The sequence below is a fragment of the Lepidochelys olivacea genome (assembly GCF_965140295.1).
Source record: "Lepidochelys olivacea isolate rLepOli2 genome assembly, chromosome: 2".
NCBI lineage: Eukaryota > Metazoa > Chordata > Testudines > Cheloniidae > Lepidochelys > Lepidochelys olivacea.
Window position 1 is genome coordinate 10795008 of NC_140412.1, and position 17764 is coordinate 10812771.

General features: G+C 43.3%; 1 protein-coding gene across 2 annotated transcripts in view; it reads left to right on the forward strand.

Annotated features, from left to right (window-relative positions):
- The window catches only part of TRAPPC9 (trafficking protein particle complex subunit 9), an 832591-nt gene that overhangs the window by 451924 nt on the left and 362903 nt on the right, over window positions 1–17764 (forward strand). For both annotated transcript variants that reach the window (XM_084622016.1, XM_084622015.1), the window contains exon 20: window positions 6340–6493. In XM_084622016.1, coding sequence (XP_084478142.1) covers window positions 6340–6493 — 154 coding nt within the window. The remainder of the gene's footprint in view (window positions 1–6339; window positions 6494–17764) is intronic.

A 17764-nucleotide genomic window follows, 5' to 3' on the forward strand; every position in this document is an offset into this window, starting at 1 on the left:
AAAACAAAGAGGGACAGTAGTGCAGTGACTCTCACTGCAGATAGAAATGATAAATTAAGTAAGGATTCCAAATCTAGAATTAGAGAAAAACCTAGATATAATAGAATGTGTCTTAGGCCATGTCTACACTATGAAAGTACTCCGATTTTACAGAAGTCGATTTTTGAGAACAGATTGTATAAAGTTGAGTGCATGCGTCCACACTAAGCACATTAATTCAGCGGTGTGTGTCCACAGTACCGTGGCAAGCGTCGACATTCCGAGCGGTGCGCTGTGGGTAGCTATCCCATAGTTCTTGCAGTCCCTGCTGCCCATTGGAATTCTGGACTGAGCTCCCAATGCTTGATGGGGCCAAAAATTTGTCGTGGGTGGTTATGGGTAAATGTCGTCAGTCAACCCTCCCTCCCTCCGTGAAAGCAACAGCAAACAATCATTTTGCGCCCTTTTCCCTGGATTGCCCGAGCAGACGCCATACCACGGCAAGCATGGAGCCTGTTCAGCTCACCGCAGCAGTTATGACCATTGTAAATACCTTGCGCATTATCGTGCAGTTTATGCAGAACCAGTACCTGAAAAACCAGGCGAGGAGGCAACGGCAGCGTGGTGATGAAGACATGAACACAGATTTCTCTAAAACCGTGTTTCCCCGCAATTTGGAGATCATGGTATTACTGGGGCAGGCTCATGCTGTGGAACGCCGATTCTGGGCCCGGGAAACAAGCACAGAGTGGTGGGACCGCATAGTGTTGCAGGTTTGGGATGATTCCCAGTGGCTGCGAAACTTTCGCATGCGTAAGGGCACTTTCATGGAACTTGTGACTTGCTTTCCCCTGCCCTGAAGCGCAAGAATACCAGATGAGAGCAGCCCTCACAGTTCACAAGTGAATGGCAATAGCCCTGTGGAAGCTTGCAACGCCAGACAGCTACCGGTCAGTCGGTAATCAATTTGGAGTGGATAAATCTACTGTGAGGGTTGCTGTGATGCAAGTAGCCAACACAATCACTGAGCTGCTGCTACCAAAGGTAGTGATTCTGGGAAATGTGCAGTTCATAGTGGATGGCTTTGCTGCAATGGGATTCCCTAACTGTGATGGAGTTATAGACGGAACACATATCCCTATCTTGGGACCGGACCACCAGGGAAGCAAGTACATAAACCACAAGGGGTACTTTTCAATGGTGCTGCAAGCACGGGTGGATCACAAGGGACGTTTCACCAACATCAACGTGGGATAGAAGTCATAGAGTCATAGAATATCAGGTTTGGAAGGGACCTCAGGAGGTCATCTAGTCCAACCCCCTGCTCAAAGCAGGACCAATCCCCAATTTTTGCCCCAGATCCCTAAATGTCCCCCTCAAGGATTGAACTCACAACCCTGGGTTTAGCAGGCCAATGCTTGAACCAATGAGCTATCCCTCCTCTCGGGATGGCTGGGAAAGTTTCATGATGCTCGTGTCTTCAGGAACTCTGGGTTGTTTAAATGGCTGCAGGAAGGGATTTACTTCCCAGACCAGAAAATAACTATTGGGGATGTTGAAATGCCTATAGTTATCCTTGGGTCCCAGCCTACCCCTTAATGCCCTGGCTCATGAAGCCATGCACAGGCACCCTGGACAGTAGTAAGGAGCTGTTCAACTATAGACTGAGTAAGTGCAGAATGGTGGTAGAGTGTGCATTTGGATGTTTAAAGGGTCGCTGACGCAGTTTACTGACTTGCTCAGACCTCAGTGAAACCAATATTCCCATTAAAAGAAAAGGAGGACTTGTGGCACCTTAGAGACTAACCAATTTATTAGAGCATAAGCTTTCGTGAGCTACAGCTCACTTCCTCAGATGCATATCGTGGAAACTGCAGCAGGCTTTATATATACACAGAGAATATGAAACAATACCTATTCCCACCCCACTGTCCTGCTGGTAATAGCTTATCTAAAGTGATTTCCAGCACAAATCCAGGTTTTCTCACCCTCCACCCCCCCACACAAATTCACTCTCCTGCTGGTGATAGCCCATCCAAAGTGACAACTCTTTACACAATGTGCATGACAATCAAGCTGGGCTATTTCCTGCATAAATCCAGGTTCTCACATCCCCCCACCCCCCATACACACACAAACTCACTCTCCTGCTGGTAATAGCTCATCCAAACTGACCACTCTTCAAGTTAAAATCCAAGTTAAACCAGAACATCTGGGGGGGGGGGTAGGAAAAAACAAGAGGAAACAGGCTACCTTGCATAATGACTTAGCCACTCCAAGTCTCTATTTAAGCCTAAATTAATAGTATCCAATTTGCAAATGAATTCCAATTCAGCAGTTTCTCGCTGGAGTCTGGATTTGAAGTTTTTTTGTTTTAAGATAGCGACCTTCATGTCTGTGATCGCGTGACCAGAGAGATTGAAGTGTTCTCCGACTGGTTTATGAATGTTATAATTCTTGACATCTGATTTGTGTCCATTTATTCTTTTACGTAGAGACTGTCCAGTTTGACCAATGTACATGGCAGAGGGGCATTGCTGGCACATGATGGCATATATCACATTGGTGGATGTGCAGGTGAACGAGCCTCTGATAGTGTGGCTGATGTTATTAGGCCCTGTGATGGTGTCCCCTGAATAGATATGTGGGCACAGTTGGCAACGGGCTTTGTTGCAAGGATAAGTTCCTGGGTTAGTGGTTCTGTTGTGTGGTATGTGGTTGTTGGTGAGTATTTGCTTCAGGTTGCGGGGCTGTCTGTAGGCAAGGACTGGCCTGTCTCCCAAGATTTGTGAGAGTGTTGGGTCATCCTTTAGGATAGGTTGTAGATCCTTAATAATGCGTTGGAGGGGTTTTAGTTGGGGGCTGAAGGTGACGGCTAGTGGCGTTCTGTTATTTTCTTTGTTAGGCCTGTCCTGTAGTAGGTAACTTCTGGGAACTCTTCTGGCTCTATCAATCTGTTTCTTTACTTCTGCAGGTGGGTATTGTAGTTGTAAGAAAGCTTGACAGAGATCTTGTAGGTGTTTGTCTCTGTTCCCATTGTTATTGGTGCTTGCTGTGTGCTCCACAATCTCTGTGAGAGTAAGGGAGAGACGTTTATGGTGGGGTGGGAGGTTGAGGCAAATCGCCTGGCCGCTGAATACGCGCAGCGAGACACCAGGGCGGTTAGAAGAACACAGCAGGAAGCGCTGCGCATCAGAGAAGCTTTGAAAACCAGTTTCATGACTTGTTGTTGTTGTCCAAAGTAGTGTCTTTTAATTCTTTATTAATTAATTTTCCATAGCAGTCCATTTCAGAAAGTGCTTCTTATTCATGATGCTTTGACAGAAAACCCGTTTTATTGGATCCAGGAAAACCCATTTCACACGACATTTAGAAAGGTGTAAATCCTTGTTTTTTATCTAATTTTTGTTTATAGTTTAATATCTGATTGTTTAGCACACACTATACTATAATATTTTGTTTTCATGGCTCACCATGTGTTTGTTAAAGTAATTATTTTACTAATTATTTGTTTGTTTTACTATTACCATAAGATGTTACAAATGTTACTTGTAGTGCCTGAGATGCGTTGAGAGATGCTGAAGCTATGGACTTAATAAGTTTTGCTTACAAATGTATTAATGTACAAAATCTGCATGGCTGCATGGAAATTGGGTACTTTTGCAGTTATCTCATGTGTATGAGTAAATGTGTAGGTTTTGCATTTACAAAATGTGTAGGTTTATGTTAGGAAATTTGTGAGTGTGTGTGTGTGTGAGGTTACTTTTGGCATAGTTATATTAAACAGCATGTCTGCACCCTGGAGTCTCTTATTCATGTTATAAAGTGACTTGTTGGGGTGCTGGGGTCCTCATTTGTTCATCTATGTGCAGAGGCATGTCAGTGTTCAGTGGCAGTTTCATCAGGGGTGGGGAACCTTTTTCTATCAGGGACCACAGACCCACATAAAAAATCAGTTGTGGGCCACACACAGCCCTGGGGGGAGGGGGGGGAGGAAGGGTGGAAGCTCGGGGCTTCCCCTAGGATCCAGAGTGGGGCCAGAAATGAGGGGTTCAAGGTGCAGGAGGGGGCTCTGGGCTGGGGCAGGCGGTTGGGCTGTGGATGCCGGCTATGGTTTTGGGCTGGTGCCAGGGGTTTGGGATGCATGAGGGGGCTCTGAGCTGGGCCCAAGAGGTTTGGAGTGCAGGAGCAAGCTCGGGGCTGGGGTGGGGGTTGAGATGTGGGGGGTGGTTTGGGTTCTGGGAGGGATTTAGCGTACAGGACGGGGATCAGGGCTGAGGTAGAGGGTTGGGGTGCAGGCTCTGGGAGGAGGCTTGGGTTTGGGATGCGGGAGGGGGTTCTGACCTGGGGCAGATGTTTGGGGGTGCAGGTGGGGATGTGGGGTCTGGGAGGAAGTTAGGGTATAGGAGGGGGTTCTGTCCCTAGGGCAGGGGGTTTGGGGTGTGGGCTCTGGCCAGGCGGCACTTACCTGATGTGGTTCCTGGTCAGTGGCACAGCAGGGCTAAGGCAAGCTCCTTGCCTGTCAGGGCTCCGCACTGTTCCCAGAAGCGGCCGCCATGTCCGGCCCCTTAGGTGGAGGGGTCAGGGGGCTCTGCGCAGTGTGTACTGCCCATGCCTGCAGGTGACACCCCCGTAGCTCCCATTGGCCGGGAACCACGGCCAATGGGAGCTGCAGAGCAGGCGCTGGGGGCAGGGGCAGCGCATGGAGCTTCCCTGATTGCCCCTGCTCTTAGGGGCTGCAGGGACATGCTGGTTGCTTCTGGGAGCTGCATGGAGCCTACTGAACTTTTAATGGCCTGGCAACCATAGCTTCCCCCTGCAGTGGGGTGAGGCAGTGCTCATGGCTCCAGCCCTGCAGGGGGGCACCGAGGCTTGGGGCTTCTGGCCCGTGGTGCAGAGAATTGCCACAGGCTAGATGAAATGAAGCAGTGGCCATAGGTTCCCCACCACTTTTTTAAGTTATGAGTTTCATAAGTAAAATTTTTGAAGGAAACAAAAGTTAGAAATTTCCTTTGCACAATTTGTAAACGTGTCAAAATTAATTTCAGGGACAAATGTTTACATTCCTACAATTTTTTTTTCTTGTTTTGGTTTTCTTTTACATTTACTTTGATGCTACATGTGGTTGAGTTGCTAAAATGTAATTTATAATGTTTTCTTACTAGCGTACTCATATTTTAAGCAGGTTGGATTTGTTTAAATCAAAGTGTTGTAAATCACCAATTTTAATTATGATTTAAATAAGCTACAAGAAACCTTGATTTAAATAATTTTTTTAAACTTTTTTTTTTGCATGTGCACATTTTAGTTATTCTCCTAAGAAAGATTGAGTCTCATGGTTGAAAACCATTAAAGCATGTTGATTTGCTACTAAATATAGCCTTTACATTAAATTTGGTGCTTCCTTTTGCTAACCGGGAGGATACACTATGTCTATACATTTTTATTTAAGCAGTTATATGGCTTAACTTTCATTTATTCATGGTCTTAATTTTTACATTTTTAGTATGTTAGAAAATGAATAACATATTTCTTATTTACTAAAATTTTTTTTTTTACTGGTGATTTGTGTCAAGCTCTATTTGGATGGAAATTCAGTGAAAAAACACAAAACAGTATTTTAATTTTTTAAATTAAATAATACAACCTTAATATGTTGAATACCTAGAAGAAAACATTTATCACAACATATGTTTCATTTAAAGCTAACTGATTTATTAAACAAGCAACTATTATCTATAGTTAGTGGATTGAACTGTTTGTGTGGTTGCCATGTATTTCAAGATTTTAGAATTAGTAGATCTCATCCTCTCTCATTTTTGATTCAGAGACTGAAAGAGGAAAACAAGATTTCCTGGGTTTTCAACTCAAACTTGGTTTCTTAACTTTGAATTAAGTCATTGAACTGAACTGAAATAAGTTAAAAAACTGAAATGAAGAAAATATTATCTCTGCTGAACTAAGTTTTAGGGATGTAACTGTTTGTCCAAATATTGTTATTGCATCCTATGTATCTTCATCACTTTGGAAAAGTAAGTCCTGCTGGTAGGTTTTCTGGTGGCAGGTTTGTTGAGCTTTTGAGGAGCCCCAGTGAAGTGATCAGGTTTCAGGGATGAAGGAATACCCAGTATTTTCTTAAGTTACCAATATGGATCTTTGATCATAACTTGCTTTCAATATTCTGTACCATAAATCATAATATTAATGCATCATTGTGATCCAGATTACTCTGACTGAAGCAATATATAATACCTTTTTGTTTGGTTTGGTAAAGGTCTGTGAAATGATCTGCGGGAGACATTCCCACAAAATTGCTGTATTGACCATTCTTTTCTTTTCTTCCTTTTTTTTTCATCTCAGTATGGCTATCCAGGTTGACAAGTTTAATTTTGAGAGTTTGCCAGATTCCCCTGGTGAAAGGATACAGTTTGCAAACCCAAAGCAACTGGAAGAAGAGAGACAGCAGGCAAAAGGGCTGGAGATCAACAGCAAGTTAGATGTTTGCTGGAAAATTATATCCTTTAATACATGCTTGATTTATATCTATATCAGCCTTATGACCCATTTTATTTTATAATTTATATCACCATTTAATGAGGTTACTGAAAGCTAAAAAAAATAGAACTTAACATAATTATAGACTTCTTAAAATTAATTACACTACATTTTATTTAGATTTTTCACGATGTTCAGGTCTTAATATAATGGTTGTCTTAATCTGAGTCATATGGGCATGCTGCAAATCCTGTCTATTTTCCCAACTTTTGGGGAAAGCAGAAGAGCAGTGAAGGTTGGTGTTATATAAAATTAGATTAGTTCTCTCCAAAAGCAAAGTCTGCAAAGTGGTAATGAAATCATGATTTAACCTTAAAAATGCTGAGAATATTTTTTAAAGTTATGCTTAGAATAATAGAAATGTAGGACTGGAAAGGACCTTGAGAATTCATCAAATCCAGGCCCAGGCACTCAGGCAGGACCAAGTAAATCTAGACCATCCCTGATAGCTGTTCATCCAACCTGCTTTTAAAATCCTCTAATGATAGGGAGTGCTCCCTGGAAGCCTTTTTCCAGAACTTAATTACAGTTTTTTTCCTAAAATCTAACCTAAATCTTCCTACTGCAGATTAGGCCCATTACTTTTTTGTCCTACCTTCAGTAGACATGGCGAACAATTATTCACTGTTCTCTTTATAACAACCCTTAACATATTTGAAGGCTGATTTCAGGTACTCCCCCTCAGTCGTCTTTTCTCAAGGTTAAATTTGCCCAGTTTTTCTAACCTTTCCTCATTAGTCAGGTTTTCTAAACCTTTTATCATTTTTGTGGCTCTCCTCTGGAGTCTCTAAAATTTTTCCACATCTTTCCAAAAGCGTGGCCCTAGAACTGGACACTTCCACTATAACCTACAGATCCTTTTCAGCAATACTACCGCCGAACCAGTTTTCCCCATTTTGCAGTTGTGCATTTGATTTTTCCTTCCTAAATGAAGTATTTTGCACTTGACTTTATTGCACATCTCTCCCTCCCCAACCCTTCTTGGAGTGGTCTGTTTCATTATAGACTTATTTTGTTCTGGGGCTTTGGCCCTTTAAGGTTCCCTAATAATATGCAAAAAGAAAAGGAGTACTTGTGGCACCTTAGAGACTAACAAATTTATTTGAGCATAAGCTTTCGTGAGATACAGATGATTATAATAATAATACAATAATAATAATACATTACACATATATAGTGCCTTCCATCCAGAGATTTCAGATGCTTTGTCATCACTAATTGTTGAAAATGCACAGAACTGCTGTGACATGGGTTCGCAATATTATATATTTCTAATGATGAGTAAGCTGAACCACAGTAAATTGAAAATGACTTGCCATAAGAAGTCAGAGGCATAGCTAGAAATAGATACCAAGAGTCTTTATGTGAAGTTCCATGTCTTGCTCATTCGACAACATTTCAAAAACAATCCTTGCTATGAAAAATTTCTGTTCAACCAAATCTCCCATATCATATTGCTAATAGATTCAACCTTCTGGCAGCTATTAAAATATTTAAACACTTCCTGATAACATGGATGAGAGTCTTGCACTGGAATTGGGTGACATGCTGTAATAATCCTAGTGCCCTCATCTTTTTGATTGTTATTGAGCAGCAGTATTAAAGTACATATTGCATACTGCATTCTTTGTTTAATTGAAAATATATCAAATACTTTTCTGATCGGCAGTTGTTTGACCTGTCTAGGTGAGGGACAAGTGAGGGACTAATGTCCCATTTGCACTTCCCTCCTGTAGTGATGTGAGACTCACCTCTACGTCGCCTCCTGCTGGTCGTCCAGGCAATTATCTCACCAGCCTCCAGAGCGCCTGTTGCTGGCACCTCCGTGCGCCTTTCCCTTGGGTGCTGCCCCCTGGAAGTACCCCCACAGTCTCTGGGTGTCCCCTCCCAGGGGAACCCCCAACCCCCTATCCCCACCTCGCCTCGTATATGGCTACTGCAGGTCACCATATAGCCCCCGCTCACTGGGGCAGACTGCAGTATATAAGCCATTCATCATTGGCAAAAGGGGGGTTTCGACCTGCTGCCTTTGCCTATCCTGGGCTGCAGCCTCTGCAACCCCAGTACCTGTCCTGGCCTTTATCAAGACCTGCAGCCTGGGGGTTCTCCAGGCTGGAGCTCCCCAGCTCCTCTAGCCTTTCCTCAGCCCTGCTCCACTCTAGATACCTTTCTCGGCTCCCAGGCAGCCAAGCCCTTCTCCCTCAAGAGCTAGAGGGAGAGTCCTCTCAGCTCCTGGCTTCACTGGCTTTTTATAGGCCCAGCTGCGGTCTGAATGGGGCATGGCCGCAGCTGTGGCTGTTTCCCCAATCAGCCAAGGCTTGCTGCTTTCCCCAGCAGCAGCCGTCTCACAGCCTCAGCCCCCTCCAGGGCTGGTTTCAAGCCCTTCAGGGCACGAGCGAGTGACCACCCCGCTACACTTCCCCACCAGAACTAAAAAAAACAAAGACACAGTTGTCTGAATATTCACCTCTAAAAGAGGTGATGTGACCTGCATCTGAATCAGGCACTGATAGTGATAGACGGGACTCTGAATTCACATGGAGCACCCCTCCAGCAGATTTTTACTCAAAGCACAAGTTGGGTCACAGACATCACACTTCATCTTCTCAGTCAAATTCAAAGCATTCCAAATGTTCCTCTACGGCTCAGTCTCCTTCAAGAAAATCTTCCTCTAAATCTTTGGTATAGGTTTGAAGTCTCACAAATCTAAATACTCAGTGGCCCTGTCTGAGATGGCACTGTTGGGGCCATGAAGATTGGTGTTGTCACCTCTGCCAGCTCCTCCTTCCTCTCCTCAGCTGATTCCGTGTGCTTCAGCACTAATACGCTTCTACTCTGCATGCCTTCTTGTTGGCAAAAGATCTTTTTTGTCTTTCCCCACCTGACTCTCCTTTGATGCAGCCCTGTGCATTGTTTACTCCATTGACACACCCAGCACTGTCGACCCACTCTGTTACACTAGCACCAGTGACACACGGGCACTGACAACACACACTCTGGTTATGTCTTCACTGTTGTCACTGACTTCATCACCTTTCTGACTACCCTAGCCATTGCCTGTTCTTGAGCTTTGTTGATCTCCAATGCGAAGACCACCTAGGACCCCACTGAGAACTGCTCCTCCCTATTCTGAAGAAGTTTGTTTCTTCTTCAGACTCTGAAAGGGAAGAGCCTGTTTCTCCTTCCAGGTCTTCCAATACTTGATGTAAAGATCAGGATTGGGTTCCCTACAGGGAGACTCCAACTTAGGGTGCCCCATGGAGGACTCCATCTATGCCATACCCTCCATAGCCTTATTGGTCTTGGGCAGACCACAGAGAGTCTAGAACTGTGTTTCTTTCACTTTCTAGGAGGAAGTCTCCTTCTTCTTTATTGCAGGAGTTATCTTCTCAGCATCCTGCTACTATTCCTCAATTTGCTGTGCTGGACCCAATGGAGGACAGAGAATTATTGGAGGAGTCATTAGACATTCCTCTCCACATTTCTTCAACATATGAAGTGGTTATTCTGGAGTCAACACCTCTCCCAGAGAAGACTTCAAAGTTTTCCAGGATCTCATGGGGAGGGTGGCTACCTCTTTAGGGGTCCAGGCGAAGATTGTATAGAGTCCACACATCCTTCTGGATATTTTACACACTCATACTCCAGGAAGCGTTGCCCTTCCTGTGAGTGAAGACTTACTAGACCTAGCAAAGGTTTCAGAGTAGCAGCCATGTTAGTCTGTATCCACAAAAAGAAAAGGAGGACTTGTGGCACCTTAGAGACTAACAAATTTATTTGAGCATAAGCTTTCGTGAGTTACAGCTCACTTCATCGAATGCATTCAGTGGAAAATACAGTGGGGAGATTTATATACACAGAGAACATGAAACAATGGGTGTTACCATACAGACTGTAACGAGTGATCAGGTAAGGTGAGCTATTACCAGCAGGAGAGCGGGGGGGTGGGAAAAAACCTTTTGTAGTGATAATCAAGGTGGGCCATTTCCAGTAGTTGACAAGAACATCTGAGGAAAAGCGGGGGGAGGAAGGGGTGCAATAAACATGGGGAAATAGTTTTACTTTGTGTAATTACCCAACCATTCACAGTCTTTATTCAAGCCTAAGTTAATTGTATCCAGTTTGCAAATTAATTCCAATTCAGCAGTCTCTCGTTGGAGTCTGCTTTTGAAGTTTTTTTGTTGAAGAATTGCCACTTTTAGGTCTGTAATCGAGTGACCAAAGAGATTGAAGTGTTCTCCGACTGGTTTTTGAATGTTATAATTCTTGACATCTGATTTGTGTCCATTTATTCTTTTACATAGAGACTGTCCAGTTTGGCCAATGTACATGGCAGAGGGGCATTGCTGGCACATGATGGCAAATATCACATTGGTAGATGTGCAGATGAATGAGCCTCTGATAGTGTGGCTGTTGTGATTAGGCCCTATAATGGTGTCTCCTGAATAGATATGTGGACACAGTTGGCAACGGGCTTTGTTGCAAGGATAGGTTCCTGGGTTAGTGGTTCTGTTGTGTGGTGTGTGGTTGCTGGTGAGTATTTGCTCCAAGTTGGAGGGCTGTCTGTAAGCAAGGATTGGCCTATCTCCCAAGATCTGTGAGAGTGATGGGTCATCCTTCAGGATAGGTTTTAGATCCTTGATGATGCGTTGGAGAGGTTTTAGTTGGGGGCTGAAGGTGATGGCTAGTGGCGTTCTGTTATTTTCTTTGTTGGGCCTGTCCTGTAGTAACTAACTTCTGGGTACTCTTCTGACTCTGTCAGTCTGTTTCTTCTCTTCAGCAGGTGGGTATTGTAGTTGTAAGAATGCTTGATAGAGATCTTATAGGTGTTTGTCTGAGGGGTTGGAGCAAATGCAGTTGTATCGTAGAGCTTGGCTGTAGACAATGGCTCGTGTGGTGTGGTCAGGGTGAAAGCTGGAAGCATGTCAGTAGGTATCGCGGTCAGTAGGTTTCCGGTATAGGGTGGTGTTTATGTGACCATCACTTCTTAGCACTTAGTGTCCAGGAAGTGGATGTCTTGTGTTGACTGGTCCAGGCTGAGGTTGATGGTGGGATGGAAATTGTTGCAAAGGTTCTCTGGCAGACCCTGTCTTATATACCTTGTAAGGATAAGAACGTGGACTCATGATATCAAGACGTTGGTGATTTCTTTAACCTCCCAGTTGCTTATTCTTTGCTGATCACAACCACTAATAAACGGTGTCGTCAATCCCAATCTAAAGCCACTCCAAAGGGTAAGGAATGTAATAGATTAGATTTATATGATTTGTAAGAATTTTTGCACTTCCACATTTGAAATAAGGGTTGCCAGTTATCAGTTTTATCTAAAAATAATTTTATTATTTCTCTATCATTTCCAAGTTTGCTGACAAGTTGCCAGAGCAGTATAGGGGCCAGTTTCTATCTTTGGTTTCTGAGGGTCAATCTGCAGCTTGTACATGTCTTCAGGCAGCCATAGATGCTGCTGACACTGCCTTACCACTGCAGTCTTTGTGAAACATTAGTCCTGGTTGCAAGTTTCTGGCATTCCAAAGAAGTTGCAGCGTACAATAGAAGATTTATCTTTTGAGAAGTCTAAGTTGTTTTCTGCCAAAACAGTCGATGCTGTGTGTGCACTGAAAAACTCTAATGCAACACTTCACTCACTAGGAGTTTACACTCCAGCTATGAAAACTGTTTAGCCCATAAGCTTATTCCATACCCTCTTTCTATCAGAGGCCTCAGTATGCTTCTAAGAGAAGGTTAACACTTCTCCATGTCACCAGCCATCTTTGGCTGTGACAGGCTGTTCTGACCTCGAACACAACTGCAGCCTCAAAGCATTTATTTTTACTTCTCAGTTGATGACAGCACTCTGATTATATCTCCTCCCTTTGGATCATGTCTTTCCCTTTATTATGCTTTGGAAACATCACATAGGCCAAGTGGGTACTTAGTACAGTAAAAGAGGGATATGTTATCCAAGGCATCTCCTTCCCGTTCCCCATCCCTTTTCAGGGACCCTTCTCATGAGAATTATGCTGTCTTCTAGAATGAAGAGCTACAGAAGAAAATCCTTACCAGCATAGAGGAAAAGGCTTCTATTCCCAGTACTTACTGGTCCCAAAAAAATTTGGTGGCCTCTGCCCCATTCTAGCTCTATAAAAGCTGAACTACTTTATCAAGAAAATCAAGTTCAGAATGGTTATCCTCTCTTCTTTTATCCCTTCCCTAGAGATTGGTATGCTGACCTCGATTTATGAGACTCATGCTTACACTTGGCAATGAATCTTTGCCACATGATTTATCTTCAGTTTATGGTGCGCACCATCCAGTACCACTACATGGTACTTCCGTTCAGTTTATCAGTCCCAGTGGTCTGCACCACATGCATAGCTGTAGTAGCAGCCCACCTCGGTTGCTTGGACTTTCAGATTTTTCCTTATCTGGACAATAGTCTAGTTTATGCACCATCAAGCAACCAGGTCCAACACATCATCCTAGTCATCAGACTTTTCCTCCCATCTAGGCCTGAAATTAAATTTGGACAAGTCATCATTACAACTGACGGGGGGTGGAAAGGGGTCGGGGCAGTCAGGAGACAGGGAGCAAGGGGGGAGGGGTCCTGGGGGAGTGGTCAAATGCCCGACAGAAGTTTAAAAATAGTACATCAACACTATTACGTTTTTAGCCAAACTTGTAATATCATTTAAAATATATGTATCAAGTTAATTTGACAAGCCATTGACATTAATCATATTACCCTCTTTTAATGCTTTATTAATCAAGTCCTGAATAAGCTGTTAAATTATTATGCCCAGGCTCAGTGTTAGGAAGACAGGCCTATAGTTACTCAGGTCATCCTGTTTACCTTTTAAATACATTGGCACAATAGCTTTCGTCCAGTCTTCTGGAACTTCTCTAGTGTTCCGAGAGTTACTGAACATCAGCATTAATGGTCCAGCAATCTACTTGGCTAGCTCTTTTAAAAAACTTGGATGCAGAGTTCCTGTTTAATAAATGTTTAGCTTTAGTCACTGCTGTTTAACATCCTCCTGAGTTACTGTTTGAATGGAAAGTGCGTTATCATCATTATCATATGATCTGACTACATCATCTGGCTTTTTCCCAAATACAGAACAGAAATATTTATTGAACACTTCTGCCTTTTCTGCATTATCATGGACAGTTCTACCATTTCCATCTAATAATGGAGCAATACTACTGTTAGGAATCCTTTTGCACCTAAATACTTGAAACACTCCTTGTTATTGTTCTTATCACTGCTGGACATATTTTTCTCCTGGTGCATTTTTGCTTCAGTTATCAATTTTCTACAGTTCCTAGCTTCTGTTTTGTATTCATTACTAATCAACTTGCCCTTTTTTCCATTTGTTACATATGTTACATACATTTTTTTATAACTGCTTTCACTTTTATAATATCTTTCTCCTCAGTCTAGACCAGGGAGGGCAAACTTTTTGGCCCGAGGGCCACGTCGGGGTTGCAAAACTGTACGGAGGGTGGGCTAGGGAAGACTGTGCCTCCCCAAACAGTCTGCCCCTGCACCCTGACTGCCCCCCTCAGAACCTCCAGCCCATCCACCCCCCCACCGTCCCCTGACAGCCCCCTCCCGAGACCCCCTGACCTTAACCACTCCTCCAGGACCCCACCCCCTATCCGACCCCCCCCTTGCTCCCTGTCCCCTGACTGCCCCGACCCCTATCCACCCCCTCAATCCCTGACTGGCCCCTTGGGACTCCAACACCTATCCAACCGCTCCCTGTCCCCTGACTGCCCCCCGGGACTCCCACACCTATCCAATTCCCCCATCTCCTCACCGCCCCCCCCATAACCTCCACCACATCCAACCACCCCCTGCTCCCTGTCCTCTGACTGCTCCCTGCGACCCCCTGCCCCTTATCCAACCTGCCTCCCTGCTCCCTTACCATGCCACTCAAAGCAACATGTCTGGCCGCCATGCCGCTCGGCCGGAGCGCGCAGCCCTGCCGCCTGGAGCACTGCCCGCACGGCGGCGTGGCTGCGGGGGAGGGACCGGGGTAACCTCCCCAGTTGGGAGCTTAGGGACTGGGCAGGAAGGTCCCGTGGGTCGCAGTTTGCTCGCATCTGGTCTAGACCCTTAGCAGTGGCCAAGAGGTGAAGATTATTTCTTTGAGATCTGTTTTCTAAGCTGTCCTGTTTTTCTTCCAGTTTGTGTAGCATAAGCTTTCAGGAGGCAGTTTCTTCTTTAATTTCACTGGTTTTATTGGCAGTCCTTTGTAGCTCATTTTCCAAGTGAGACATTTGGGATTTTACATCACATACAACCTTAGAGAGGCCACAAATATGTTTGGAGATTGAATCCAGTCTGTGAGGAATTCTTTCAGTGGCTGGGCTATGTTCTGCTGTGCCCTTGTGGTCTTCCCCTTCAGTTGCTTAGGTGATTCAGGCTTAGGTCTTTTGTTGCCTCTCATTGTTTCATTGGAATTCATATTCAACAGTTTGAAGTTCATCCAGGGGACTAATTCAAATGTTTGACAGAAACTTAATTTCAGATTTGTTAGGACAGTATTTATTAGAGATGAATTAATAAGTGGGGAGTGAGGAGATGCGGGACTAGGCAGCCATCTTCCGTGTGGGTACCATGTGACACCCCGATGATGACATTTTAAAGTCATTTATTTTTGGGGTTAAGGTTGTTAAAAGTTTTACTGATAAGTATGTCAATTACATATCCTTTCACTTATATGGGACATTTAAAACAAGACTAGGCAAAAACTAGGCAAATAGAAAATGCTTTAAATTATAATCTAGCATTGATAGGGCTATGGTTTAGACAGCCTAATATATCTCTTCCATCTAATTTCTATGATTCATTCCACCTTGATGTGTATTTTGATCAGTTTTAGAAATAGTTTACATTTGCATGCAGATCGTTCATCTCTTGGGGTAGCTTTGTGATTTTTAGAATGCTAAATAAATATTTATTTATACTCATGTTGTACTTTGTAATAAATCTCCTTTACTTCCTCATTTTTTCTCAAAAAACAAGTGAGTTTTCATTGGTCCATCTGGCTGATTGAGATCAGCAAATTGAGTTTATCTTGTTTTTCAGAACCTAAACAAGTGCCTTTAGCAAGATCAAAACAACACCATAATCAGCATTCCAAAAGTTCAAAATGCAAATGAGAAAACAGATTTATGGTAAACAGTGTTCATTAATCATTTAAAACAGTTTTTCATTAGTATAATTTCTATTTATGAAAATTTGCTAATTTATTTATGCTGAAGTAGGACTGGGATGCATTCATCCACCTGTATTTATTCATACAGAAACTGACAAGTGTGACATAAAAAACATCTTCACCATGCCTGAGGTGAAACACTGCACAGCAGATAGAAAACAATTAAGGGATTTAAAACGGAAAACAATTTGATAAATCTGTACCAAATTCCTTTTTAGCATCACATTTCAAACAAAATATATTCAGTAGGTTGTGCTTTAGTTATATGGTGTCTTCAGAACAGTGATTAGTGCCTTCCCCTCTCCACTGGAAGGATGCTCTGTCTTTACTCACTCAGCTACAGTATGATTTATTAAAGATCTGATCAGGAAATTCCCATCAGTGCTTAAACCTACCTCTCAATGAGACATTAACATTGTCCTGTCCAAGCTCACTAGTCCACCTTTCAAACACATGGTGACTTGTACCATGGCCCATGTATCCATGAAAGTAGCGTTCTGAGTTGCTATCACCTCAGCTAGGAGGGTCAGTGTGCTTGGCACCATCATGGAGGACCCACCTTATACATTGTTTCACAAAGAAAAGGTTTCTCTTCAACTACACCCCAAGAGACTTCACTCCCTCAGCGTCCTATGTTCTACCTGCAAAGAGCAAACCCTTTAAAAAATTGAGACATTCTAACACCATAGTAGAGAGGTTGCGTGGACAAGCCATATCCTCCGAGGGCATTTCCAAATTGGTCTCAGGCTGCATCTTAGAGCACTACAAGTTAGCAAACATTCCTCCCTCTGGGCTCCCTATCACGTCCCTATCAGAAGTTCCACAACAGGACATCTGCAGAGCAGCCACTTGGAATTCAATCCACACATTTTTGATGCACTATTGCCTAGTTTATGTCCCGGCCCACAGATGCACCAATGGGGTTGGCAGTATTGCAAATATGTTTGCTACCAGCTTCCTCGCACCTCCTCCAGTCTGAACGCTGTTTGCCAATCACCCATGTGTGGGATACGTATAGGGACCACCACCAGAAGTAATGGAGGTTACTTACTATAACTGAAGGTTCTTTGATACATTTCGTCCCTGTCTGTATTTCACTACCTGCCTTCCATCCCTCTGCTTCGGACCCAGTTGGTTTTACAGTAAGAAGAGCAACTAGAAAGGCATTGACCTGTAGTGCCTATTATACCCTCTGTCAGGAGCAAAAGGAGATGCACTGTACATATGTGGGACAACAGACATTGCTTGGAAGAGCTTCTGGACTTTGGCACAATAGTGTGCATGCGTTCCCATGTGTGGAATTCAAATAGAGACCATACATCTCGAAGAACATCCAGTTACAGTAAGTAACCTCCACTTTTTTTTAAAATAAATTTCCGGCTCATTCTATCTTATTTTAAAAGCAACTAAATAGTCATTTAAAATGCACAATCTGCAACATAAAATCTGTAAATCGCATTAAAGATCCTGGGGATAACCCTTTCAGTATAGAACAAAAGGAAATTCATTTTCCCTTTTAATGGGTGAGAAAAGCCATAGAATCTGAATGCATCTTTCATGTAAATTTCATGTATCTTGATTTTTTCTAAAGTTAGCATTGTTTGTTTTAAATGATCAAATATGTTGTTCTTTCCATTGCGGTAGCATCCAGAGGCATCAGGCAGTCATAAAGTTTCATTTTGTAAGGTGGTGTGCAGACACATAGGATGAGACACCCTACTCCCAAAGAATTGATAATGTAAGGAAATCATAAATTATACTTCTTATTCCTACAGTAACTGTGCTAAAATAGATCATCGGTCCTCACACCATGAAACTAAACGTGAAAATTTTACTTATTTTGTTTGCAAGCTCTTTGGGGCAGAGTCTTTGTTATATGCTTGTCTAGTGCCTAACACAGTGGGTCTGGGGCCTGGGTGTTATTGCAATGCAAATATGTGATAGTAACTGAAACACAATCTCATGGTTCTATCCTCCAGGCTAACACCCACCACCCCTTGTCTTTT